The sequence below is a fragment of the Ranitomeya imitator genome, chromosome 3 (assembly GCF_032444005.1).
Source record: "Ranitomeya imitator isolate aRanImi1 chromosome 3, aRanImi1.pri, whole genome shotgun sequence".
In the NCBI taxonomy this organism is placed as follows: Eukaryota; Metazoa; Chordata; class Amphibia; order Anura; family Dendrobatidae; genus Ranitomeya; species Ranitomeya imitator.
The window spans coordinates 217,130,867-217,157,137 of NC_091284.1; the positions used below are offsets into that span (position 1 = coordinate 217,130,867).

Sequence of the window (26,271 nt, forward strand, 5' to 3'; positions counted from 1 at the left end):
GACCTTATCTTTTGTATTGAAGCATTGTTTAAGCATGTGTAATAATGACTGTAAATGGTGGCAGAGCAAGGACAACTGTGACATCACCTATTGAGATTAGTGGATCCTGTGTTATCAGCTGAATACACGGGTCTAGTCAATGTAATCTCGCCTGTGGTAAGGCAACTGATGTAAAAGCTTCTTGAAAGGGCAGGAAGTATGAGTCCAAAGTAACCACAGTGGCCAATGTGAAAATTGCTAGATTAGCAATTTTGTTTTTTAATAAAAATCGTGAAAAAAAAAACGAAAAAAAAAAAACCAACATGCTATCGAAACTTTTTTTTCTACTTGGATCAGCTGCGGTTTACCTATATCTAGAAATTTTTTTGTTTGTTGTACTTTTTCTTTTTTGTTAACTCTTTCGTGGGCATTTTCTTGAAAATCCCTTTGCCTATTAAGGCTAGATTTTCATAGAAGGTGCAAAAAGCCATATCTCAGGATGATATGGATGAGCGGTGGCAATTACACCAGGAGAAATTACATATTTATGGCAAGTGGCCGGTCTCCTTCAACATTTTGTGGGTTGCTCTTTAACTAAGAGCCGTTGTGTTATATAAATCCTAGTTTGATACATTGCCAATGTTTGAAATCAACCTCTTATTAACTCCTTTGGACCCAGATAACATAAAATTACAACAAATTGTTGCGGCGGGTGTAAGGAGCGGGGCTCAGGAAGTGAGCAAACACCATGCCCGTTAGAAGCCAGCAGTGTTACGCAGCCGGCATCTGTCTGTAACTATGGTTGAGCTTTATAGGGGAACCGTAAATTAACCACGTACCACACAATTGTGGCATTGCAGTACATAGTATCAAAAGTCGAACTGCAATAACTGATTTCAGTGGCTGCACCCTATCAAAAATTTAATAAAAAGCAATCAAAATGATGTATGTATGATAAAACGGTAACAGAAGAAATCTAAACTCAATGCACAAAACACAAGCTCTCTCAGAGCTGCACTGGCGGAAAATCTCAAAAAAGGGCAACAAAAACTAATACAACGTTTTAAAATTTTGACCTTCAAAATAATAATAAAAAAAAAAAAAACCTTTAAAACTTTTGTGTCATCGTGCTTAACTGAAGAATCATGTTGGCAGGATATTTTTACAGCATAATGAATGTGATTAAAACAGACCATCCAAAAATACAGTATGTCTTGCACAATATCTTGATCTGCATCTTGATCTGGACAACAGGTCATTTTCTGTTGACACATCCCCTTTATGGTAGTTAGGTTTGCATTAGAATCTATGATTTGCTCATTAAATAATTAGTACAGGATTATTAATGGTTGCTGTCTTTCCATCAGGTTATTATCTATGCTCCATTGATGAGAACGAGGCTGAACTGCAATACCATACACAACCAGCAGACTTATGTGGCACTGTTTTTGAAAAAGATAGTCATGTTTTCCTATGCACTGACAATCAACAGCAGAAAGCGCTGTCATGGAGCAGAAAGAGTATAGTAATTACCATGATGAGCAATTCCTGCAAATAGTGTTATCATAATAACTCAGTACGGGCAGGAACAGCTCCGATTAGTCTGCAGGGCAGTCAGACATTGTGCTGGCTACCGCATAGGTGCCGACAGCATTATACATACATCATTTCTCACAATACCTCAATTAACCCCTTAAGCCCCGAGGGTGGTTTGCACGTTAATGACCGGGCCAATTTTTACAATTCTGACCACTGTCCCTTTATGAGGTTATAACTCTGGAACGCTTCAACGGATCTTGGCGATTCTGACACTGTTTTCTCGTGACATATTGTACTTCATGATAGTGGTAACATTTATTCGATATAACTTGCGTTTAACAGAAATTTGGCAAAAATTTAGAAAATTTCGCAATTTTCCAACTTTAAATTTTTATGCCCTTAAATCACAGAGATACGTCACGCAAAATACTTAATAAGTAACATTTCCCACATGTCTACTTTACATCAGCACAATTTTGCAACCAAAATTTTTTTTTGTTAGGGAGTTATAAGGGTTAAAAGTTGACCAGCAATTTCTCATTTTTACAACATCATTTTTTTTAGGGACCACATCTCATTTGAAGTCATTTTGAGGGGTCTATATGATAGAAAATACCCAAGTGTGACACCATTCTAAAAACTGCACCCCTCAAGGTGCTCAAAACCACATTCAAGAAGTTTATTAACCCTTCAGGGGTTTCACAGGAATTTTTGGAATGTTTAAATAAAAATGAATATTTAACTTTTTTTCACACAAAATTTATTTCAGCTCCAATTTGTTTTATTTTACCAAGGGTAACAGGATAAAATGGATGCCAAACGTTGTTGTACAATCTGTCCTGAGTACGCTGATACCCCATATGTGGGGGTAAACCACTGTTTGGGCGCATGGCAGAGCTCGGAAGGAAAGGAGCGCCATTTGACTTTTCAATGCAAAATTGACAGGAATTGAGATGGGACGCCATGTTGCGTTTGGAGAGCCCCTCATGTGCCTAAACATTGAAACCCCCCACAAGTGACACCATTTTGGAAAGTAGACACCCTAAGGAACTTATGTAGATGTGTGGTGACCACTTTGACCCACCAATTCCTTCACAGAAGTTTATAATGCAGAGCCGTAAAAATAAAAAATCATATTTTTTCACAAAAATGATCTTTTCGCCCCCAATTTTTTATTTTCCCAAGAGTAAGAGAAGAAATTAGACCACAAAAGTTGTTGTGCAATTTGTCCTGAGTGCGACGATAACCCATATGTGGGGGTAAACCACTTTTTGGGCGCATAGCAGAGCTCAGAAGGGAAGGAGCGCCATTTGACTTTTCAATGCAAAATTGACTGGAATTAAGATGGGACGCCATGTTGGTTTGGAGAGCCCCTGATGTGCCTAAACATTAAAACCCCCCACAAGTGACACCATTTTGGAAACTAGACCCCCTAAGGAACCTATCTAGATGTGTTTTGAGAGCTTTGAACCCCCAAGTGTTTCACTACAGTTTATAACGCAGAGCCATTAAAATAATTTTATTTTTTTTTCGCAAAAATTAATTTTTAGCCCCCAGTTTTGTATTTTCACAAGGGTAACAGAATAAATTGGACCCCAAAAGTTGTTGTCCAATTTGTCCTGAGTACGCTGATACCCAATATGTGGGGGGAACCACTGTTTGGGCGCATGGCAGAGCTCGGAAGGGAAGGAGCGCCATTTGGAATGCAGACTTAGATGGATTGGTCTGCAGGAGTCACGCTGCATTTGCAGAGCCCCTGATGTACCCAAACAGTACAAACCCCCCACAAGTGACCCCATATTAGAAACTAGACCTCCCAAGGAACTTATCTAGATGTGTTGTGAGAACTTTGAACCCCTAAGTGTTTCACTACAGTTTATAACGCAGAGCCGTGAAAATAAAAATTCTTTTTTTTTTCACAAAAATGATTTTTTAGACCCCAGCTTTGTATTTTTACAAGGGTAACAGAATAAATTGGACCCCAAAAGTTGTTGTCCAATTTGTCCTGAGTACGCTGATACCCCATATGTGGGGGGGAACCACTGTTTGGGCGCATGGCAGAGCTCGGAAGGGAAGGAGCGCCATTTGGAATGCAGACTTAGATGGATTGGTCTGCAGGCGTCACGTTGCATTTGCAGAGCCCCTGATGTACCCAAACAGTACAAACCCCCCACAAGTGACCTCATATTGGAAACTAGACCTCCCAAGGAACTTATCTAGATGTGTTGTGAAAACTTTGAACCCCCAAGTGTTTCACTACAGTTTACAACGCAGAGCCATGAAAATAAAAAATCCTTTTTTTTCCCACAAAAATGATTTTTAGCCCCCCAAATTTTTATTTTCCCAAGGATAACAAGAGAACTTGGACCCAAAAAGTTGTTGTCCAATTTGTCTCGAGTACGATGATACCCCATATGTTGGGGTAAACCCCTGTTTGGGCGCACGGGAGAGCTCGGAAGTGAAGGAGCACTGTTTTACTTTTTCAATGCAGAATTGACTGGAATTGAGATCGGACGCCATGTCGCGTTTGGAGAGCCCCTGATGTGCCTAAACAGTGGAAACCCCCCAATTATAAATGAAACCCTAATCCAAACGCACCCCAAACCCTAATCCCAACTGTAACCCTAACCACACACCTAACCCTGACACACCCCTAATTCTAATCCCAACCCTAATCCCAACCGTAAATGTAATCCAAACCCTAACCCTAGCCCTAACCCTAATGGGAAAATGGAAATAAATACATTTTTTTTAATTTTATTATTTTTCCAATAAGGCTAGGTTCACATTGCGTTAGGGAAATCCGTTTAGCGCTAGCGGATTGCGCTAACGCAATGTCTTTTTAGGTGTCGTGTTTAGTGGTCGCGTTAATGTCCCCACTCTGGAAGATCGGGGATCGGACCTCGGGCGCGCCGCGGACGCTGCAAGCAGCGTCCGAGGCGCGCCACAAAAGAACGGCACCTTGCTAGCGCGAGCCGAAAATGGCACGCTCTAGCGATGCGCTACACCCGAAAATCACATTGCTGTCAATGGGTGTGCTAACGGACCCGTTGCACGGCGTTAATTGTGACATTTTCGCCGTGCAACGCTGTCCGTTAGCGTTAACCCATTAACGCAATGTGAACCTAGCCTAACTAAGGGGGTGATGAAGGGGGGTTTGATTTACTTTTATAGCGTTTTTTATATCGGATTTTTATGATTGGCAGCCGTCACACACTAAAAGACGCTTTTTATAGCAAAAAAGTTTTTGCGTCTCCACATTTTGAGACCTATAATTTTTCCATATTTTGGTCAGTTTTTGATCGCTTTTTATTCCGATTTTTTGTGAGGCAGAATTACCAAAAACCAGCTATTCATGAATTTCTTTTGGGGGAGGCGTTTATACCGTTCCGCGTTTGGTAAAATTGATGAAGCAGTTTTATTCTTTGGGTCAGTACGATTACAGCGACACCTCATTTATATCATTTTTTTTATGTTTTGGCGCTTTTATACGATAAAAGCTATTTTATAGAAAAAATAATTATTTTGGCATCACTTTATTCTGAGGACTATAACTTTTTTATTTTTTTGGTTATGATGCTATATGGCGGCTCGTTTTTTGCGGGACAAGATGACGTTTTCAGAGGTACCATGGTTATTTATATCCGTCTTTTTGATCGCGTGTTATTCCACTTTTTGTTCAGCGTTATGATAATAAAGCGTTGTTTTTTGGCTCGTTTTTTTTTTTTTTCTTACGGTGTTCACTGAAGGGGTTAACTAGTGGGCCAGTTTTATAGGTCGGGTCGTTACGGACGCGGCGATACTAAATAGGTGTACTTTTATTGTTTTTTTTTTTTTTTTAGATAAAGAAATGTATTTATGGGAATAATTTTTTTTTCTTCCTTATTTAGGATTTTTTTTTTTTTTTTTTACACGTGTGGAAATTTTCTTTTTTACTTTTTCACTTTGTCCCAGGGGGGGACATCACAGATCACCGATCTGACAGTGTGCACAGCACTCTGTCAGATCGGTGATCTGACATACAGCCGGGCAGGATTAGAGCTGCAGCTGCAGCCTGATCCTGACCCGGAAGTGCTCCCTGCAGGACCCGGATGCAGCCCCGCGGCCATTTTGGATCCGGGGACTGCAGGGAGAAGACGCTCGGTACACGGTGAGTACATCACCGTGTACCGATCGTCTCAGGGAAGCTCGCAGGGAGCCCCCTCCCTGCGTGATGCTTCCCTGCACCGCCGGCACACCGCGATCATCTTTGATCGCGGTGTGCCGGGGGTTAATGTGCCGGGAGCGGTCCGTGACCGCTCCTGGCACATAGTGCCGGATGTCAGCTGCCTATCTCCCCGTGAGCGCGGCCGATCGAATATGACGTACTATCCCGTCACTGGGAATTAAGTCCCAGGTCACCTGGATGGGATAGTACGTCATATGGGATTAAGGGGTTAAGAGTGAACAATTATCCATTAGGAAAGTGAGCATAATCTAATTCCCTGATGTAACTTCATTTGAAAATGAATTTATAAAACCACTCAATCAATAAGTATAGAATATGTAATCAGAATGTTAAATATTATCACTGAAATCAGTTCTACTTACCACTCCCTGGAATGTCGGTGGCACAAACCCACAATAAAAAGGAACAAAACAGCTGCAGATAAGAGCCTGTGAAAACAACCATTACAGCAGACTGACTAAACAGCATACTATGGGATTGTCAGCTTGTCATCTGTTCAGTAGTTCTGTCATAGGAGCAGAAATATGAGATTAAGGGTATATGCACGCCTTACATTTTCCATTGCATTTTTGGTGTGTTTTTTGCACAGTTTTTTTCACAAAACCCGAAGCATACCTTAGTTTAAGCAAAGTGAATGCGATTCCTAAAATTACGTGCACACAATGCCTTTTCTTTCCTTGCAGATCACCAACAGATTTAAATCTGCACCATACAAATTTTTTCAAGGTTTTTGTTTCAGATTTCATCCATACTAATGAGTGGGGAAAAATCCGCAACAAAAACGCATGTAAAAAAAAGCAACAAAATATCTGCATGAGTTTCTGTCTCGAGTAATAGTGTTATTGCCAATCACTGCTAAAAAAGAACAAAATCAAGACAGAAAGTCCATGTTCCCCCACTGTGTTTGTGTGTGTAGCTGAAGCACACTTTCACTTTGTAAATTACAGGTAAGATGCTAAGATCCTAAGCTATAAGAAATACCAGTTGCAAGCTGTGTTAGCTTTGTTACTGAATAAATATATATTCACTGTTGAATGGCTGAACAGTACAGAGATTACCCCCTTCCCGACATGAGCCATATATGTATGGCGCTGCAGGAGCCGAGTTTCTGCAAACCGCTGTACATGTACTTGTTCTCGATTATGCGAGCTCACGCTGAGCGCCACCATAAATGAGTGTGTGCGTCAGCTCTATACCCTGCACTGCAGCTAGCAAATATCATGGACGTTTAAATCCTCTGATGCTGCTGTCAAAAAGTAATCACGACATCAAGGAACATTGCACAGAGTGAGTTCCATGTCTGATCCCATCAGCACAGCGCGATGCACTATTCAAACAAAACCCAATGGTGGAAGATTCCCCATAATGAGGCAGATGGAGGCACTGTGGACACCATAGTGTCATGGTTTGTTAAATATTAATTATTAATTTAATTATTTTTATTCTCAATTCTGTACTGAGCACATTGCCTTTCGCTGACATTACAAAAGCTATTCCTATATATATATATATATATATATATATATATATATATATATACAGTGGGGCAAAAAAGTATTTAGTCAGTCAGCAATAGTGCAAGTTCCACCACTTAAAAAGATGAGAGGCGTCTGTAATTTACATCATAGGTAGACCTCAACTATGGGAGACAAACTGAGAAAAAAAAAATCCAGAAAATCATATTGTCTGTTTTTTTTATCATTTTTTTTGCATATTATGGTGGAAAATAAGTATTTGGTCAGAAACAAACAATCAAGATTTCTGGCTCTCACAGACCTGTAACTTCTTCTTTAAGAGTCTCCTCTTTCCTCCAGTCATTACCTGTAGTAATGGCACCTGTTTAAACTTGTTATCAGTATAAAAAGACACCTGTGCACACCCTCAAACAGTCTGACTCCAAACTCCACTATGGTGAAGACCAAAGAGCTGTCAAAGGACACCAGAAACAAAATTGTAGCCCTGCACCAGGCTGGGAAGACTGAATCTGCAATAGCCAACCAGCTTGGAGTGAAGAAATCAACAGTGGGAGCAATAATTAGAAAATGGAAGACATACAAGACCACTGATAATCTCCCTCGATCTGGGGCTCCACGCAAAATCCCACCCCGTGGGGTCAGAATGATCACAAGAACGGTGAGCAAAAATCCCAGAACCACGCGGGGGGACCTAGTGAATGAACTGCAGAGAGCTGGGACCAATGTAACAAGGCCTACAATAAGTAACACACTACGCCACCATGGACTCAGATCCTGCAGTGCCAGACGTGTCCCACTGCTTAAGCCAGTACATGTCCGGGCCCGTCTGAAGTTTGCTAGAGAGCATTTGGATGATCCAGAGGAGTTTTGGGAGAATGTCCTATGGTCTGATGAAACCAAACTGGAACTGTTTGGTAGAAACACAACTTGTCGTGTTTGGAGGAAAAAGAATACTGAGTTGCATCCATCAAACACCATACCTACTGTAAAGCATGGTGGTGGAAACATCATGCTTTGGGGCTGTTTCTCTGCAACGGGGCCAGGACGACTGATCCGGGTACATGAAAGAATGAATGGGGCCATGTGAGATTTTGAGTGCAAACCTCCTTCCATCAGCAAGGGCATTGAAGATGAAACGTGGCTGGGTCTTTCAACATGACAATGATCCAAAGCACACCGCAAGGGCAATGAAGGAGTGGTTTCGTAAGAAGCATTTCAAGGTCCTGGAGTGGCCTAGCCAGTCTCCAGATCTCAACCCTATAGAAAACCTTTGGAGGGAGTTGAAAGTCCGTGTTGCCAAGCGAAAAGCCAAAAACATCACTGCTCTAGAGGAGATCTGCATGGAGGAATGGGCCAACATACCAACAACAGTGTGTGGCAACCTTGTGAAGACTTACAGAAAACGTTTGACCTCTGTCATTGCCAATAAAGGATATATTACAAAGTATTGAGATGAAATTTTGTTTCTGACCAAATACTTATTTTCCACCATAATATGCAAATAAAATGTTAAAAAAAACAGACAATGTGATTTTCTGGATTTTTTTTTCTCAGTTTGTCTCCCATAGTTGAGGTCTACCTATGATGTAAATTACAGACGCCTCTCATCTTTTTAAGTGGTGGAACTTGCACTATTGCTGACTGACTAAATACTTTTTTGCCCCACTGTATATATATATATAGCTCAGAGTATAAGTTAACACCATATAGAGGGAACACGTGCTCTATGGGACATATAACCAAGACTTTCAGAAGGGTGGGGGCGGTCATCTCCTGCCTTCACCATCAGTCTCCATAGACTTCAGACAACTTACAGAAGGAATGAACAACTGGTAGCCATGATGACTTCTACTGAAGACAGTCATACGCTTTTTACCATCTCGGGAGAAATGAGGAACAAATGGACAATCTGTTCGTAACTATTTCACCTATTTTATGTTTTGCTGCAATGTGGTTTTTCTGTGGACAATCCAATAAACCACTACATTTTTTATGAAAATATCATGACATTTTTTCTTTAAGAGTAATGCATCTGGTAAAGAGTGCTGATTAAATAAATGTGCAAAATAAGTATATTTAACATGGTTAGGACATGGTTAATGTCCTGCTCTCTCTGGGTTAATTTTGCTGGCCTCCCTTTGGATCTGGGTGGGGTATTTATACTCACTCCAGTCTAGGATTTCCTGTCAGCTATACTTTCGTCTAGTCTGTGTACCTGACCCTTGGAGTGTGTGCCCAGTTTGCAATTGTTTTTCTTGCTCTCTGTTCGTTACTCTGCTTGCTTACTCTTTTGGATTTCTGACCTCTGACTTCCCTTCTGACAATCCCCTGTCTCACCCCTTTGGTACCTTGTGATCTCCTGGTTCTGATCTTAGCTTGTTTGACTACTCTCCTATGTTCATCGTCTCCTCTGCACCCCTACGTCTGGCTCCACCCCGACCAGCTCCTACTCTGTCACATGGTTCAGGTCCTGGTTGTTACCTGGTTAGTTACCGCCACTTTGGTCAGCTCTCTTGCAGCTGTGTGCAGCTCTCCCTGCAGCAGTAATACCCGGGAGTTGTGACACATAGGACCTGTGATCTGGCAGGGTCCATTTTTTTAGGCGTGCATAAAAGCGCGGTCGACTACAGTTTTGTGCACTTCTGACTAAAAGGACACCGCCGAACAGAGGCCAGATGGAGTCAAGAGTAACTCTGCTGCCTCATTATAGTGAATGGATCCCTCGGGATTTAATCTGTCACGTCATTCGGAGACTTAGATGGAAACCTCGATGTAAGTGCTCACATAGAGCACCGGATAATCGTGATCCTAAATGTTATGTAAAATGTTCCCAATAAAAGCTTCACCTCAATCAGGTCTGTCACCTGTCAATAGAAAAGTAGAGAGTTTCCATGTTATTTGGTAGTACAAAGGCTCTGGAAAAGGTAAATGGCTCCTCGCCCCCCAAAAGAAATTCAGCCAATTCTGCGCTCCCAAATCCAAATGCTCCCCCTCCCTTCTGAGCCCCAGTGTGCCTAAACCATATTTAGCATCAACATGTTTGGCCTTTCTGTAATGATGACAGCCCGCCTAATTTGCAGATGCATATCACCAGAAGCATGAGCTGGTCACTGCAACCTACTGGGCACTACAACGTACTGGAAACTGCAATGGCAGTTTGCAATTTTCCCTCAGAAACATTCACTACTGCTTGTTCCTGGAAAGCATCCATGGAGTCAAAATTGTCAATACACCTGTAGATAAATTCTTCAAAGGGGTATAATCTCCAAAATGGGGTCACTTGAGGGGGAATTCTGCTCTTTTAGCACTTATGGGCTCTGAATATGGAGTTTACAAACTATTGTAGGAAAATCTGCATTCCAGGAGGCAAATAGCGCTCTGTCCTTCCCGAGTTTCGCCGTGTGGCTAAGCACTGTACTGTACAGCCACATATGGCGTTTTTCTACATTCAGCAGAAATTGTGGGACAAATTTTGGTGCCATTTTTACCCATTTCCCAGTATGAAAATGTAAAATCTGGGGCTAACACAAAATCTTGGTGGTAAAATTTTTTTTTTTTTTCTTTACTGCCCAGTGGTATAAAATTCTGTGACTCACCTGTGGTGTCAATATGATCAATGCACTCCTAGACGAATTAATTGAGAGATGTAGTCTGTAAAATGTGGACTCTTATGGTGGGCTGTGCTAATCTGGCGGTTCAGGCTCAACCAATTTGACATGGCACCCTCAAACCAGTCCAGCTAAATCTGAACTTCAATATGGTGCTGCTTCTCTTCTGAGCTTTGTACTGTGAATCAAAAGTAGTTTTTGACCACATATGGGGTTTTTTTGTACTCAGGAGAAATTAAAAAACAAATTTGAGGTCCATTTTCTCCTGTTACCCTTGTGAAAATGCAAAATGTAGGGCTAAAAACATTTTTGTAGAAAAAATTAGATTTTTCTATTTTCACGGCTCAATGTTATACATCTCTATGAAGCACCTGAGGGTTCAAGGTGCCTGCCACACACGTAGATAAGTTCCCTGAGAGGTCTAGTTTCCAATATGGTGTCACTTGTGTGGGGGGGTTCCACTGTTTAGGCACATAAGGGTTCACTCTAAACGTGACATGGCATCCGCTAATTATGCCAGCAAATTTTGCGTTCATTAAGTTAAATGGCGCTCCTTCCCTTCCAAGCTCTGCCGTGCACCCAAACAGTAATTTTCCTACACATAATGGGTATTGGCATACTTAGGAAAAATTGCACAGCAAGTTGAATGGCACAAATTCAACTGTTTACCCTTGTGAAAGTAAAAAAAAAAATGTGTCTAAATGAAAATTTTTGTGAAGAAAAGCTAAAATGTTTATTTTTTCCTTCCACGTTCCATTAATTCCTGTGAAGCACCTGAAGGGTTAATAAACTTCTTGAATGTGGTTTTGAGCACCTTTTGATGGGCAGTTTTTAGAACGGTGTCACTTTTGGATATTTTCTGTCATATAGGGCCCTCAAAGTCACATGAAATGTGAGGTGGTCCCTAAAAAAATGGTTTTGTAAATTTTGCTGTAAAAATGAGAAATCACTGTTCAACTTTTAACCCTAATAACTTCCTAACAAAAAAATTGAGTTTCAAAAATTGTGCTGTTGTACAGTAGAAATGTGCGAAATGTTATTTATAAACTATTTTGTGTGACATGACTGATTTAAGAGCATAAAATTAAAAGTTTGAAAATTGCAAAATTTTTAAAATTTTTGCCAAATTTCCAATTTTTTCACAAATAATCGCATCATATTAAATAAATTTTACTACTATCATGACGTACCATATGTCACAAAAAATCATTCTTAGGCCAGCTTCACACTCAGCGTATGAAAATACGGTCCGTTTTTTACGGCCGTAATACGCTGAAAAGTCCCCAAAATAGTGGTCCGTAGCTCCTCCATAGGCAGGGTGTGTCAGCGCTTTTTGCGCATGGCTTCCTCCGTATGTAATCCGTATGGCATCCGTACTGCGTGTTTTTCTCGCAGGCTTGCAAAACCGACATACGGCTATACAAGGGATCCATGTGTCAAAAAAAACAAAAAACATATATACTGTCTCTCTCTCTCTATATATATATATATATGTCAGTAGACACATATACAGTATGTATATATATTATTACTTCATACAGCACTAGTTAGCTTTAAAGCCGGTAATTCAATTACCGGCTTTTGCTATCTCCTTCCTAAACCCGGCATGATATGAGACATGGTTTACATACGGTAAACCATCTCATATCCCCATTTTTTTGCATATTCCACACTACTAATGTTAGTAGTGTGTATATGCAAAATTTGGCTTTTCTAGCTGTTAAATTAAAGGGTTAAATGGCGGAAAAAATTGGCGTGGGCTCCCGCACAATTTTCTCCGCCAGAGTAGTAAAGCCAGTGACTGAGGGCAGATATTAATAGCCTGGAGAGGGTCCATGGTTATTGGCCCCCCCCCCTGGCTAAAAACACCTGCCCCCAGCCACCCCAGAAAAGGCACATCTGGAAGATGCGCCTATTCTGGCACTTGGCCACTCTCTTCCCATTCCCGTGTAGCGGTGGGATATGGGGTAATGAAGGGTTAATGCCACCTTGCTATTGTAAGGTGACATTAAGCCAAATTAATAATGGAGATGCGTCAATTATGACACCTATCCATTATTAATCCAATACTAGTAAAGGGTTAAAAAACACACACACACATTATTAAAAATTATTTTAATGAAATAAAAACAAAGGTTGTTGTAATAATTTATTCTACGCTCAATCTAATCACTGAAGACCCTCAATCTGTACCAAAAAACAACAAAAAAAAAAAACAATACCCATACCTTCCGAAGATCTGTAAAGTCCAACGATGTAAATCCATCTGAAGGGGTTAAAATATTTTGCAGCAAGGAGTTCTGCTAATGCAGCGCAGCTCCTTGCTGCAAAACCCCGGAGAATGAAGGTAAAGTAGGTCAATGACCTATATTTACCTTCATTTGCGGTGAGGCGCCCTCTGCTGGCTGTTCCTAGATCGTGGGAACTATCCTAGAAAGCTCCCAGGCTCGAGTTCATAAGAGGCGCCCTCTGCTGGTTGTCCTCATATGAACTCGAGCCTGGGAGCTTTCTAGGACAGAGGGGACCAGGTTACTGCTGGGAAGAAAGAGGGGAGTGGTCAGAAAAGTGCGGGAGAGAGAGCTCCCCGTGAGGGCACTAAGGCTGGAGTGAGAGTGGGGACTTGGAAGCCTCCATAATCTGAGAAGACTCTTCCCCTGACAGTGCAGAGACAGTGACTCAGTGCAGCCCTGGTGACTGCAGTGACAAGCAAAGATCCCTGAGTGCCATAAGTAACTGCCCAGTGTGTGTGACATCATTACTACAGAGAAGCTGCCAGGCTTACAGAGACTCCTGTAGCAGTGACTGTGCTAGTTCCTGGTTCCAGTTTCACTTTGAGAAGAACAGGCTGCAGAGATTTAACTCCGGACTTTCCAGGAGACAGAGAAGAGACCAGGATCTCAAGCCCTGCTGGTGACTGTATCCACGTTGGAAAAAGGACTCTCCAGTCAGGATCTCCCTGGGCTGATAAGTTACAAGAACACTCGTTAACCCTTTTAATTCCGCTTAACTGTTTACTGTTTTACTTGTCTCTATTAACCCCCTGTTTACTCCCTGCGAGGAGAATTCTACCCCTGTTAATAAATCCCCTTCAACAGTTGGTCTGTCTGTTCCGTGGTGACATACTCAACCCTGCAGTCTATTACACTTAGCGTAGTCGGCAGGATGTCACACGGTAGCGTGGAAGGGGCAGACCAAGCAGTTGGGGGAGGCCCCAGGTCTAGCATTTCCATGGGAGCCATGTTAGTTAACTTGCCAAAATTCTCGGGGAGTGATGTCATGTTGTGGAGTTGGACGGAACGCATCCGAGGGATGATGCGGATGCATCCTATGACACCGGCTCTGCAGGCGGAAATAGCTGTGATGGCCCTAGAGGGGGATGCACACGACTCTGTTATGCTCAGACCCCCCCAGGCGAGAGATACCCTGGACAAAGTATTACGTATACTTGAGGAGACGCATGGGGACCCCACTGACGTAGGGGAGCTGCGCATGCGACTGTTCTGCCGGGTACAAAGAGAGGGGGAGACCGTGACACAATATATGAACGCACTGCAGGAGCTTCATACTGCCATTATACGGAAGGACGGCGTAGGTGTGGGGTCAGTTGACGTTGTGCTGCGAGACCAACTGGTGACAGGCTTGCGAGATGTGTTGATGAAACAGGCCCTGCGAAAGCGCATGCGTCTAAAGCTAGATATGACTTTCTCTGAGGTCAGGAGTGAGGCACGCACGCGCGAGCAAGTGGGAAAGGTATGGAGCAGGGAGGTAACAGCCCCTCAATGGGTAGAAGACTTGAAGAAGGAGGTTAAGCGAGTCCGTGAGGAGGTGGCTGAATATAAGAAGATCCCTGCTGCAGAGTACAGCCCTCCAGTGCGAGAAAAAGAGACCGCCCCCCAAAGTGAGACTAATGCCGCTCGGCGAAGAAGACTGCCTACATGCTACAACTGCGGAGCACCCAGTCAAAATGAAGAGGGGGCGATGTGGACCCGAGATTCCCAGCTGAAGATAAGAAGAATCTGGGAGGAGATTGAGGGTCTGGGGAAAGCCCTTACTGCCGTTTTGGAGACCAGCGGCATACCCCGAGGTAACATGCGGAAGCCGCCAGAAAGAAATCGAGGAGAGGTGCGCAGCATGAAGACTGCTTCGGTGGTGGCCCCAGAGTGTAACTCCATATCCTGGGGTGAAGAGCAACCACAGATGAGAGATGTCCCCCGCCGAGGTCGACGATCCAGACTGAAGCACCCTCCAGACAGATGCAGACGTGAGTGCTGGACGTGCAGAAAGGTGGGACACATGTCCAGAAATTGCCATACCCGAGAAGAGCGGTGGCAGAGATCCGCTCACCCCTCTGAGGGTCCTGCTAACTGGAGGGAACGTCGCCCCTGGAGGGAATGGTATGGCAGGAAGAGAAGAGTTCCACCTAGGGCAAGACAGTACCACAATGTCGGACGCCACGGAGAGGTGGAGAAGGTATCAGGCGTCTCTGGTGAAATGACTGCGCTATCCCAACACGTAAAGGTGAACCTGGTGGATCTACAGCCTGGGTCTGAAGGTTTTGTTGGTGAGACTCAGTCCGGCGGGAAGAAAGTGATGTTCACTCGAGAAGACCACCAAAGTGCTTTACTACCCTGCCCAGCACGAGTTCCTGAAGAAGGAGAGAAAGTGTTCCTGCGACACACATTTTCAAGGTCCGAGCCGATGAGAAGGAGGAACTACTGATGTTGTCCCCTGAGGTGAAGAATGTGCTGGCTGTCAGCTCACCAGTTCCTGATCGGACAGGGGAAATGGAGCAGCTGTGTGAGACAGGGCGTGTGGCTGAGAAGCCCTGGGAAATGATGCCCGCAGAGCCCGGCGCAGATGACAAAGAGTCCGGCCTGCATGGTCTTAATTCATCTGGCTCAAGCTTTGATGAGAATGCTCCTGTCAAAGAGAGGGGGAGCTATGGAGAAGAATTGCTTGTACTAAGCCCCCAAACTGAGGAGCCCGAACAAGAAGTCCCTAAAGTTTCCGATAACGACAAGAAGGAGGATGAATCATCTACGCAGACATCTGCTAGCGGCAAAGCTAAGAAGAAGAAGAAGAAAAAAAAGAAGACAGCAGTTGTTGATGAAGCAGAAAAAGCATATCTCAACCTGACTGATGAGCAGCTCCTAAACCAGTTAGTCTGGGAGTATGTACAAGAAGAAAGGTAGAAGGCGATGCGAGAATCGCAAGTATCTGACTCCCCTCCAAAGAACAAAGAGAAGCACGAAGAGTCCTCGCCCGTGGAATGGCGAGCTTTAAGAGAGGGGGAATGTAAGGAGGTTGCTTCCCCTGCTCCTTGCCTGGAACCACTTAGTCAGACAGCTGGGTTGTTGGGCGGAAGACTTTCTGCCCTGGACAGAGGGGACCAGGTTACTGCTGGGAAGAGAGAGGGGAGTGGTCAGAAAAGTGCGGGAGAGAGAGCACGCCAGAGAGGGGACAGCTGCACAGAGAGAGGGCAGGCTGCAGCGTCGCGTTCCCAATGACAGAGTGCTCCCCGTGAGGGCACTAAGGCTGGAGTAAGGCCATGTGCACACGTTCAGGATTTTTTGCATTTTTTTTGCGTTTTTCGCTATAAAAACGTGATAAAAACGCGAAAAAAACGCTTACATATGCCTCCTATTAATTACAGTGTATTCCGCATTTCTAGTGCAAATGTTGCTTTTTTTTCCGCGAAAAAAATTGCATTGCGGATAAAAAGGCAACATGTTCATTAAAAATGCGGAATTGCGGGGATTCCGCACACCTAGGAGTGCATTGATCTGCTTACTTTCCGCATGGGGCTGTGCATACCATGCGGGAAGTAAGCAGATTATGTGCGGTTGGTACCCAGGTAAGAGGAGAGGAGACTCTCCTCCACGGACTGGGCACCATATAGTTAGTAAAAAAAAAGAATTAAAATAAAAAATAGTCATATACTTACCCTCTGATGGCCTCGATGTCTTCCCGCCTCTCAGCGGTGCACGCTGCCACTTCTGTTCCTATAGATGGTCTGGGTGAAGGACCTGCGATGACATCGCGGTCCTGTGATTGGTCGCGCGACCGCTCACGTGCCCGCGACGTCATCGAAGGTCCTGCGCGCACCATCTATAGGAATGGACGCCGCTGAGGACATCGGCTGTCTGCAGGGTGAGTATAACCATTTTTTTTATTTTTTTATTATTTTTAAACATTCTATCTTTTACTATAGATGCGGCATAGGCTGCATCTATAGCAAAAAGTTGGTCACACTTGTCAAACACTATGTTTGACAAGTGTGACCAACCTGTCAGTCAGTTATCCAAGTGATGCTACAGATCGCTTGGAAAACTTTAGCATTCTGCAAGCTAATTACGCTTGCAAAATGCTAAGAAAAACGCGAAAAAAAAACCGCAAAAAAAAATGCGGATTTCTTGCAGAAAATTTCCGGTTTTCTTCAGGAAATTTCTGCAAGAAATCCGGACGTGTGCACATACCCTGAGAGTGGGGATTTGGAAGCCTCCATAATCTGAGAAGACTCTTCCCCTGACAGTGCAGAGACAGTGACTCAGTGCAGCCCTGGTGACCTCAGTGACAAGCAAAGATCCCTGAGTGCGATAAGTAACTGCCCAGTGTGTGTGACATCATTACTACAGAGAAGCTGCCAGGCTTAGGCTACGTTCACATTAGCGTTGCGCCGCCCTGCGTCGGCGACGCAACGCGCGACGCATGTTAAAACGCGTGCGTCGTTTTTGACGAAAATCGGACGCACAGAAAATGCAACTTGTTGCATTTTCTTGCGTCCGACGCTAGCGTCGGAAACGACGCACGTGGCGAAAAACGCCACCCAAAAAACGCACGCGTCCCCTATGTTAAACATAGGGGCGCGTCGCCGCTGCGTCGCCGACGCAACAGCGGCGCAGCGCTAATGTGAACGTAGCCTTACAGAGACTCCTGTAGCAGTGACTGTGCTAGTTCCTGGTTCCAGTTTCACTTTGAGAAGAACAGGCTGCAGAGATTTAACTCCGGACTTTCCAGGAGACAGAGAAGAGACCAGGATCTCAAGCCCTGCTGGTGACTGTATCCACTCTCCAGTCAGGATCTCCCTGGGCTCATAAGTTACAAGAACACTCATTAACCCTTTTAATTCCGCTTAACTGTTTACTGTTTTACTTGACTCTATTAACCCCCTGTTTACTCCCTGCAAGGAGAATTTTACCCCTGTTAATAAATCCCCTTCAACAGTTGGTCTGTCTGTTCCGTGGTGACATACTCAACCCTGCATTCTATTACATTGGAACGTCCAAGTACGTCGCATGCACAGCTTCCGGGCTGATGAGTGCAAATTTGCCTCCAGTATTTGCTGATAATGTGCTGCATTCAACTTTCCTTCAACTTTGACCAAATTTCCTGTGCCTTTGTACCTCACACATCCCCAAAACATCAGCGATCCACCTCCGTACAGTAGGAATGGTGTTCCTTTCATCATAGGCCTTGTTGACCTATCTACAAATGTAACGTTTGTAGTTGTGGCCAAAAAGTTCAGTTTTAATCTCATCACTCCAAATTACCTTGTTCCAGAAGTTTTGAGGCTCGTCTCTGTGCTGTTTTGCATATTGTAGGCGAGATACTTTGTGGCATTTGCGCAGTAATGGTTTTCTTTGGCGACTCGACCATGCAGCCCATTTTTCTTCAAGTGCCTCCTTATTGATTGTACATCTTGAAACAGCCACACCGTTAGTTTTCACAGAATCCTGTATTTCGGCTGATGGTATTTGTGGGTTTCTCTTTGCATCCCAAACAATTTTCCTGGCAGTTGTAGACATTTTTGTTGGCCTATCTGTCTGTGGTTTTGGTTTTACAGAGCCCCTGATTTTCCACTTGTTAATTACAGTTTTAACGCTGCTGACTGGCAATATCAATTCCTTGGATATCTTTTATATCCCTTTTGTTTTTGTACAGATGGACATATCCAGGACATGAGCTACAAGTGTCGCATTCCTTGTGTCAAGCCACTCGTGACCAATAGACAAAGCCAGAAGCGTCTTATCTGGGCCATGGAGAAAAAAAGAACTGGACTCTTGCTCAGTGGTCCAATGTGATGTTTTAATTTGAAAGTAAATTTTGCATTTCATTTGGAAATCAATCTTCCAGAGTCTGGAGGAAGAGTGGAGAGGCACACAATCCAAGCTGCTTGAGGTCTAGTGTGAAGTTTCCACAATCAGAGATGCATTGGGAAGCCATATCATCTGTTGGTGTAGGTCCACTGTGTTTTATCAAGACTAAAGTCAGCGCAGCCATCTACCAGAAAATTTTAGAGCGCTTCATGTTTCCTGCTGCCAATGAACTTTTTAGAGATGGAAATGTCATTGTCCAGCAGGACTTGGCACCTGTCCACACTGCCAAAAGTACCAATACCTGGTTAAAAACAACAGTATCACTGTGCCAAAAAATCACCTGAACTTAACCCCATAGAGAATCTAAGGAGTATTGTCAAGAGGAAGATGACAGACACCAGACCCAACAATGCAGATGAGCTGAAGGCTGCTATCAAAGCAAATATCGGCTTCAAAAACACCTCAGCAGTGCCACAGGCTGATCTCCTCCATGCCACGGCGCATTGATGCAGTAATTGATGCAAAAGGAGCCCTGACCAAATATTGAGTGCATTTACTGAACATACATTTCAGAAGGCCAACATTTCTGACTTTAAAATCATTTTTCAAGCTGGTGTTCTAAAGTATTCTAATTTATTGAGATAGTGACTACTGGGATTTCATTGGCAGTAAGCCAAAATCATCATTAACAGAAATAAACACTTGAAATAAATCACTCTGTTTGTATCGACTCAATATTATGAGTTTCACTTTTTGTATTGAAGAACTGAAATAAATTAACTTTTTGATGATATTCTAATTTTGAGAGACGCACCTGCAGTTAATTTGTCCACCAATATTTTAAAACGTATTAAAATGAGAGAAAAGAAACTTTTAAAGAAAAAAGAAAATCCATTTTAAAATAGGCCATGTTCCTTTTAATTTGCAGCTACCTGGGGGATGATCTTTGTGACTGTTCCCAACTCTCGCCACAATTTATACAATATTACAGCTCTTGTAAGGGGAATGATGACATTGAAAACTTATTTGAATAATAATAATAATAATCTTTATTTTTATATAGCGCTAACATATTCCGCAGCGCTTTACAGTTTTGCACACATTATCATCATTGTCCCCGATGGGGCTCACAATCTAGATTCCCTATCAGTATGTCTTTGGAATGTGAGAGGAAACCGGAGTGCCCGGAGGAAACCCACGCAAACACGGAGAGAACATACAAACTCTTTGCAGATGTTGTCCTGGGTGGGATATGATAGCATTTGTATGGAAGATGCTTGTACAGTACACAATCCATTGCTTCGGTCTCCAAAAGTTATTGTTTCTAAAAAGAAGGATTCATTTAGCTCCAAATCTTTTCATGACAATCAGTGAGCTATCAAAAACAACTGCATTATGTTTGAGTAATTTGAATCCATTTAATCAGGCAACATGTCCCATGACACCTTCAGCACTTGGACCTGGTTAACCTTTGGCAGCAATAAAACACTATCTAACATTCCTTTTGAAGATAGGGAGCCAGATGAAGATGCCTTTATATCTACTACCCCACAGAACACCAGGCCAACATTAGCCATAATGAACAAACAAACAATTTACAGGTCAGGAGTCAGACAACCCTAGCCCTACGAAAACCAAAAACGGTTAAATGGCAACACTAACAATAGCACAAAAATATACATTTTAAAAGAAGTAATAAACATATCTCTAAGGTTGGAACTAAGAGTAGCAATTAGAATATCCATAAAATAAAGGAAATAATCAGCAGCCAGAGTAGCAAATGCTCTGTTAATCAGAATTTTTAAGGGGTAGGAAAACAAAACGCCAAAAGAATGAAATGAGATAAAAGGTGCAAAAGTGCAATAGGGTTTTATCCAAGCAATAAAAAGGAAATCAATAGGTAATTATGCTCACTTTATAGAGGTGTTTGAGACAACTTCCAGGAAGGAACCCTCAACCTGAAATTCCTGGTAGACATCCACACAGAATAATTCACATTCAGATTCGGACCTGGCATGCGTTTACGGACAGTCATATTTTTATACCGGTCTCTCCTGACCTAGTTAGGAACAGGCAGTAGCGAAAAAGGACCAGATCGATTGGTATGCTGTACTTTAGAACATGTGCAAACATTGCAGGTAGAACATTGTAGGTTCATCCTGAAGCAACCCAGGCCAGCAAAAACAACGATAAAGGAGGTCTGCGTTTGCCTTACCACCTGGTTGGCCAGCAAGTACAGAGTCATGATACTCTCTAGTTACTTTGTGGTGCCATTTAGACATCACAAACAACCTCCCCGAAGCGCATGAAGCAGAGGCGTCCCCCTAAGCTTCCAACACCTAACCCTCAGGTCAGTGTACAAGGCTGAAATGCCTACTCCCTTCTTCAAAATTGGGGCAGGGTCGTCCTCAAAGCCAGACAAAAATGTCTTGTAAGGTCTCTGTAGATACAGCAGAAAGGGAAATGTTTAGGCAACTACCATGACTGTAATCTTCCACTTTACAATCTCTCTGGATTGCCAATCCACAGTTGGATTATGCTTCACCAACCAGGGCAAATCCTGAACCATTGGAGTGTGAAGACCTTTCAGAACATAACAAGGGATTATTTCATAATGCAAAGACCCCACCTTCAGTCTTTTGTTATGAACAATTTGTGTCAGTTTTCTCTGTGCAAGTGGTGCTGAGTCGATCGCGCAAATGGGAATAGATTCAGCCACATTAGAGCAGACAAAACCATGAGTTCTAGCATCCACCATACTGACGCCAGCTCCACTGTCTACAAACAGAAATGTTTTCAGACCTGCTCTCTGGCACCACTTCTGCTGTCAGGACAAAACGAGAATTGCAGGTTGAAGACGAACACACCCCTTGATTATCAAGCTCAAGGCTCCCAAGGGTTAATAGAGTCTCTTATTGCTTGGGAATCACAGGACATGCCCCAATAAAATTTCTATTTTACCCACAAAAAACATACATCCTTTTTCTTGCAAATGTTGGGGGAAACATACAACGTGAATGCACCCCTCAACTACATGGGTTCCTCTAACTCCACAAGTATAGGTTCACCCCTGGACCTTCCCTCCAACACTGAGATCATGTCCTGGAAAGAGGGCTCAGATGCAGATGGTCTTACCCATCTGACCTGCAGGCATGTATCCACCCGAATAGCCAAGGACATGGCAGCCTCCAGTGAGTTCATACACTGCTAATGCCTCCTTTAACCTTTCAGTGAGGCCTGAAGGAATTGGCGTATGAGCCAGGTCATTCCATTTGGTATCAATTGACCACCTGCGGAATTCAGAGCTTTAAGTCTTCACTAAACACTTCCCTTGCTGAATGCGACGCAGCTTGGATTCAGCCAAGGAAATATGGTCAGGATCATCATAGATAAGGGCTAGGGCCCTGAAAATTTCCTCCACAGACTGGAGACACATAGAATCCTGTGGCAGAGAAAAAGCCCAGGACTGAGGTTCCCCCATGTAACAGTGAAATAATTCCTACACATTGCTCCTCATTTCCAGAGGAGTAAGGATAAAGTTTAAAGTACAATTTACATGCCTCAAACACAAAAAAACCTGGCCCTAACCCCAGAAAACCTGTCCGGGAGGGCAATTTTGGCTTCAGGCTGGACGTAAGCTGCCTTCCTGTTGAGTTCCCCACAATAGGAGCATGCAGCCGCAGGCGTTGCTGCTGAACCTCAAAACGTAGATCAGTCATCTCCAGTGCCAACCTCTGCAGCTGCTCTGCTAGCACAGCAATGCAATTCATGAACCCAGCAAAAGAAAAAAAACCCCACACAGTTTTGTTTTTTTTTTCTTTTGCAAAAGTGAAAGGCGGTTGACAATGTCACGCAATGTGTAGGAAAGGCTAAGTGCAACCTGAAGGGATAAGGGAAAGGGAACCAAACACTAGGGGAAGAGGTAGAGGAGATAACTAGACAGGTCTAACGTTACCCTGTCTGCCCTATCATCCCTATATAGGCTCTGCACCTATCACCGAACAGGAAACCTAAACCCCTGCCTGACCCTGGCGATAAGCCCTGTATCGGGAAGGACAGTATGAGCGCTAGTCAATCCCCACTACAATAAAGACAGATGGGATACACAAACAAGGGAAGACACTTAGCTTGAGCAGACTCAGACAAATACGGACATCCTCCAAACACCAGAAAGGAAGATAGCTGACTGCTATAGCTCCAAGGGCAACAGTGCACTGGAAATAGAAATATCAACCGCCCTTCCAGCAGCAAGATGGGATTTATATACACCCCGGTCCAGGTGTGTCAACTAGAGCTGGGTCGTTGCAACTGGGTCCTTAAAGGGCCACTGTCACCCCCTCCAGCCGTTATAAACTAAAAGAGCCTCCTTGTGCAGCAGTAATGCTGCATTCTAACAAGGTGGCTCTTTTAGTTTTTGGTGCATTTATTCCCAAAATAAAGCGTTTTATAACTTCTCCAAAATACCTTTCTTTAGATCTGGAGGCATGTCTTAACCACCCTGCTTGAAACGCCACACTGCCGTCACTCAAATCTGCAGGGGCTCCCCCTTGCGCTGTTTTCGCATGAAATCCGGCGCTTGCGCTGTGTAGTAGTGTCTGGTGCAGGTGCAGTGAGCTCTGGCCGTCTGACGTCACAGCCAGGCTTGCAGACTGCGTCTGTGCGGCCACCCACCTTGGTAATCCCAGCCCCGCAGTTTGTTATGCATTATGCACAGTGCGGGGCTGGGATTCATAGGCAGGGCGGCTGCACAGGTGCAGTCTGCAAGCCTGGCTGTGACGTCAGATGGCCAGAGCTCACTGCGCCTGCACCAGACACTACTACACAGCGCAGGCGCCGGATTTCATGCGAAAACAGCGCAGGGGGCGGCGCCCGGAGCCCCTGCAGATTTGAGTGATGGCAGTGTGGCGTTTTAAGCAGGGGGGGTGAGGACCTGCCTCCAGGTCTAAAGTCAGGTATTTTGGAGAAGTTATAAAACGCTTTATTTTGGGAATACATGCACCAAAAACTAAAAGAGTCACCTTGTTAGAATGCAGCATTACTGTGACAGTAATCCCTTTAAGTCAGAAGGTCCAGGAAGAAGTCTGCAAAGCAAATTGCTGAGACCTTCTGCAGTCAGATGCAGAGCGACGGTCTGCAGACTCTGACACACCCGTGACAGTCAGCTTAGCCACATTAACTCTGACAGTTTTGTTCCTTTGTGGACATTGTTATGGCTGTAAACACACATCTTTCAAGAAGATTTTTGATTCCACAGGAAATGAAAATTTTCCCATCAATGGTCACATTACTTGTCACAACAGAGGGGTCATTTATGCAATCATTTGCCCATTAGGAAATATTTACGTGGGTCGTACCAAGAGAAAACTAACATAACGCATAAGGGAAGATATGTACAAAGTGGGTTTAACCCCTTTACCCCCAAGGGTGGTTTGCACTTTAATGACCCGGCCAATTTTTACAATTCTGACCACTGTCCATTTATGAGGTTATAACTCTGGAACGCTTCAACGAATCTTGATCATTCTGACATTGTTTTCTCATGATATATTGTACTTCATGATAGTGGAAAAATTTCTTTGATATTACCTGCGTTTACTACTAACAAAAAATGGAAATTTGGGAAAAGTTTTGAAAATTTCGCAATTTTCCAACTTTGTATTTTTATGCCCTTAAATCACAGAGATATGTCACACAAAATACTTAATAAGTAACATTACCCACATGTCTACTTTACATCAGCACAATTTTGGAACCAAAATGGGTGTTATAAAGGTTAAAAGTTGACCAGCAATTTCTCATTTTTACAACACCATTTTTTTTTTAGGGACCACATCACATTTGAAGTCACTTTGAGGGGTCTATATGATAGAAAATACCCAAGTGTGACACCATTCTAAAAACTGCACATCCCAAGGTACTCAAAACCACAATCAAGAAGTTTATTAACCCTTCAGGTGTTTCACAGGAATTTTTGTAATGTTTAAAAAAAAATGAACATTTGACTTTATGTCACAAAAAAATTACTTCAGCTCCAATTTGCTTTATTTTACCAAGGGTAACAGGAGAAATTGGACCCCAAAAGTTGTTGTGCAATTTGTCTTGAGTACGCTGATACCCCATATGTGGGGCAAACCACTGTTTGGGCGCATGGCAGAGCTCGGAAGGGAAGGAGCGCCATTTGACTTTTCAATGCAAAATTGACTGGAATTGAGATGGGACGTCATGTCGCGTTTGGAGAGCCCCTGATGTGCCTAAACATTGAAACCCCCCACAAGTTACACCATTTTGGAAAGAAGACCCTCTAAGGAACTTATCTAGATGTGTTGTGAAAACTTTGAACCTCCAAGTGTTTCACTACAGTTTATAATGCAGAGCCGTGAAAATAAAAATTGTTTTTTTTCCACAAAAATTATTTTTTAGCCACCAGTTTTGTATTTTCCCAAGGGTAATAGGAGAAATTGGACCCCAAAAGTTGTTGTCCAATTTGTCCTGAGTGCGCTGATACCCCATATATGGGGGGGAACCACTGTTTGGGCGCATGGCAGAGCTCAGAAGGGAAGGCGCGACCTTTGGAATGCAGACTTAGATGGATTGGTCTGCAGGCGTCACGTTGCATTTGCAGAGCCCCTGATGTACCTAAACAGTAGAAACCCCCCACAAGTGACACCATATTGGAGACTAGACCCCCCAAGGAACTAATCTAGATGTGTTGTGAGAACTTTGCACCTCCAAGTATTTCAATACAGTTTATAACGCAGAGCAGTGAAAATAAAAATTCTTTTTTTTCCCCACAAAAATTATTTTTAGCCCCCGGGTTTGTATTTTCCCAAGGGTAACAGGAGAAATTGGACCCCAAAAGTTGTTGTCCAATTTGTCCTGAGTATGCTGATACCCCATATGTTGGGGTAAACCCCTGTTTGGGCACATGGGAGAGCTCGGAAGGGAAGGAACACTGTTTTACTTTTTCAACGCAGAATTGGCTGGAATTGAGATTGGATGTCATGTCGCGTTTGGAGAGCCCCTGATGTGCCTAAACAGTAGAAACCCACCAATTCTAACTGAAACCCTAACCCAAACACACCCCTAACCCTAGTCCCAACCATAACCCTAACCACACCACTAACCCTAATCCCAACCCTAATCCCAACCGTAAATGTAATCCAAATCCTAACTTTAGCTGCAACCCTAACCCTGTCTTTAGCCCCAACCCTAACCCTGACTTTAGCCCCAACCCTAACCCTAACTTTAGCCCCCACCCTAACCCTAACTTTAGCCCCAACCCTAACCCTAATGGAAAAATAGTAATAAATACATTTTTTTAAATTTTATTATTTTTCCCTAACTAA

At 43.3% G+C, this 26,271-nt stretch overlaps 1 protein-coding gene across 2 annotated transcripts in view; it reads right to left on the bottom strand.

Annotated features, from left to right (window-relative positions):
- Positions 1-26,271, bottom strand: part of LOC138669572 (omega-hydroxyceramide transacylase-like) — a 63,810-nt gene that overhangs the window by 11,648 nt on the left and 25,891 nt on the right. The window contains exon 3 of one of the 2 annotated variants that reach the window (XM_069756138.1): positions 6,109-6,174. The exons of the other annotated variant lie outside the window; for it this stretch is intronic. Within the exon in view, the coding sequence (XP_069612239.1) occupies positions 6,109-6,174 (66 nt within the window). The remainder of the gene's footprint in view (positions 1-6,108; positions 6,175-26,271) is intronic. 2 annotated transcript variants of the gene reach the window in all.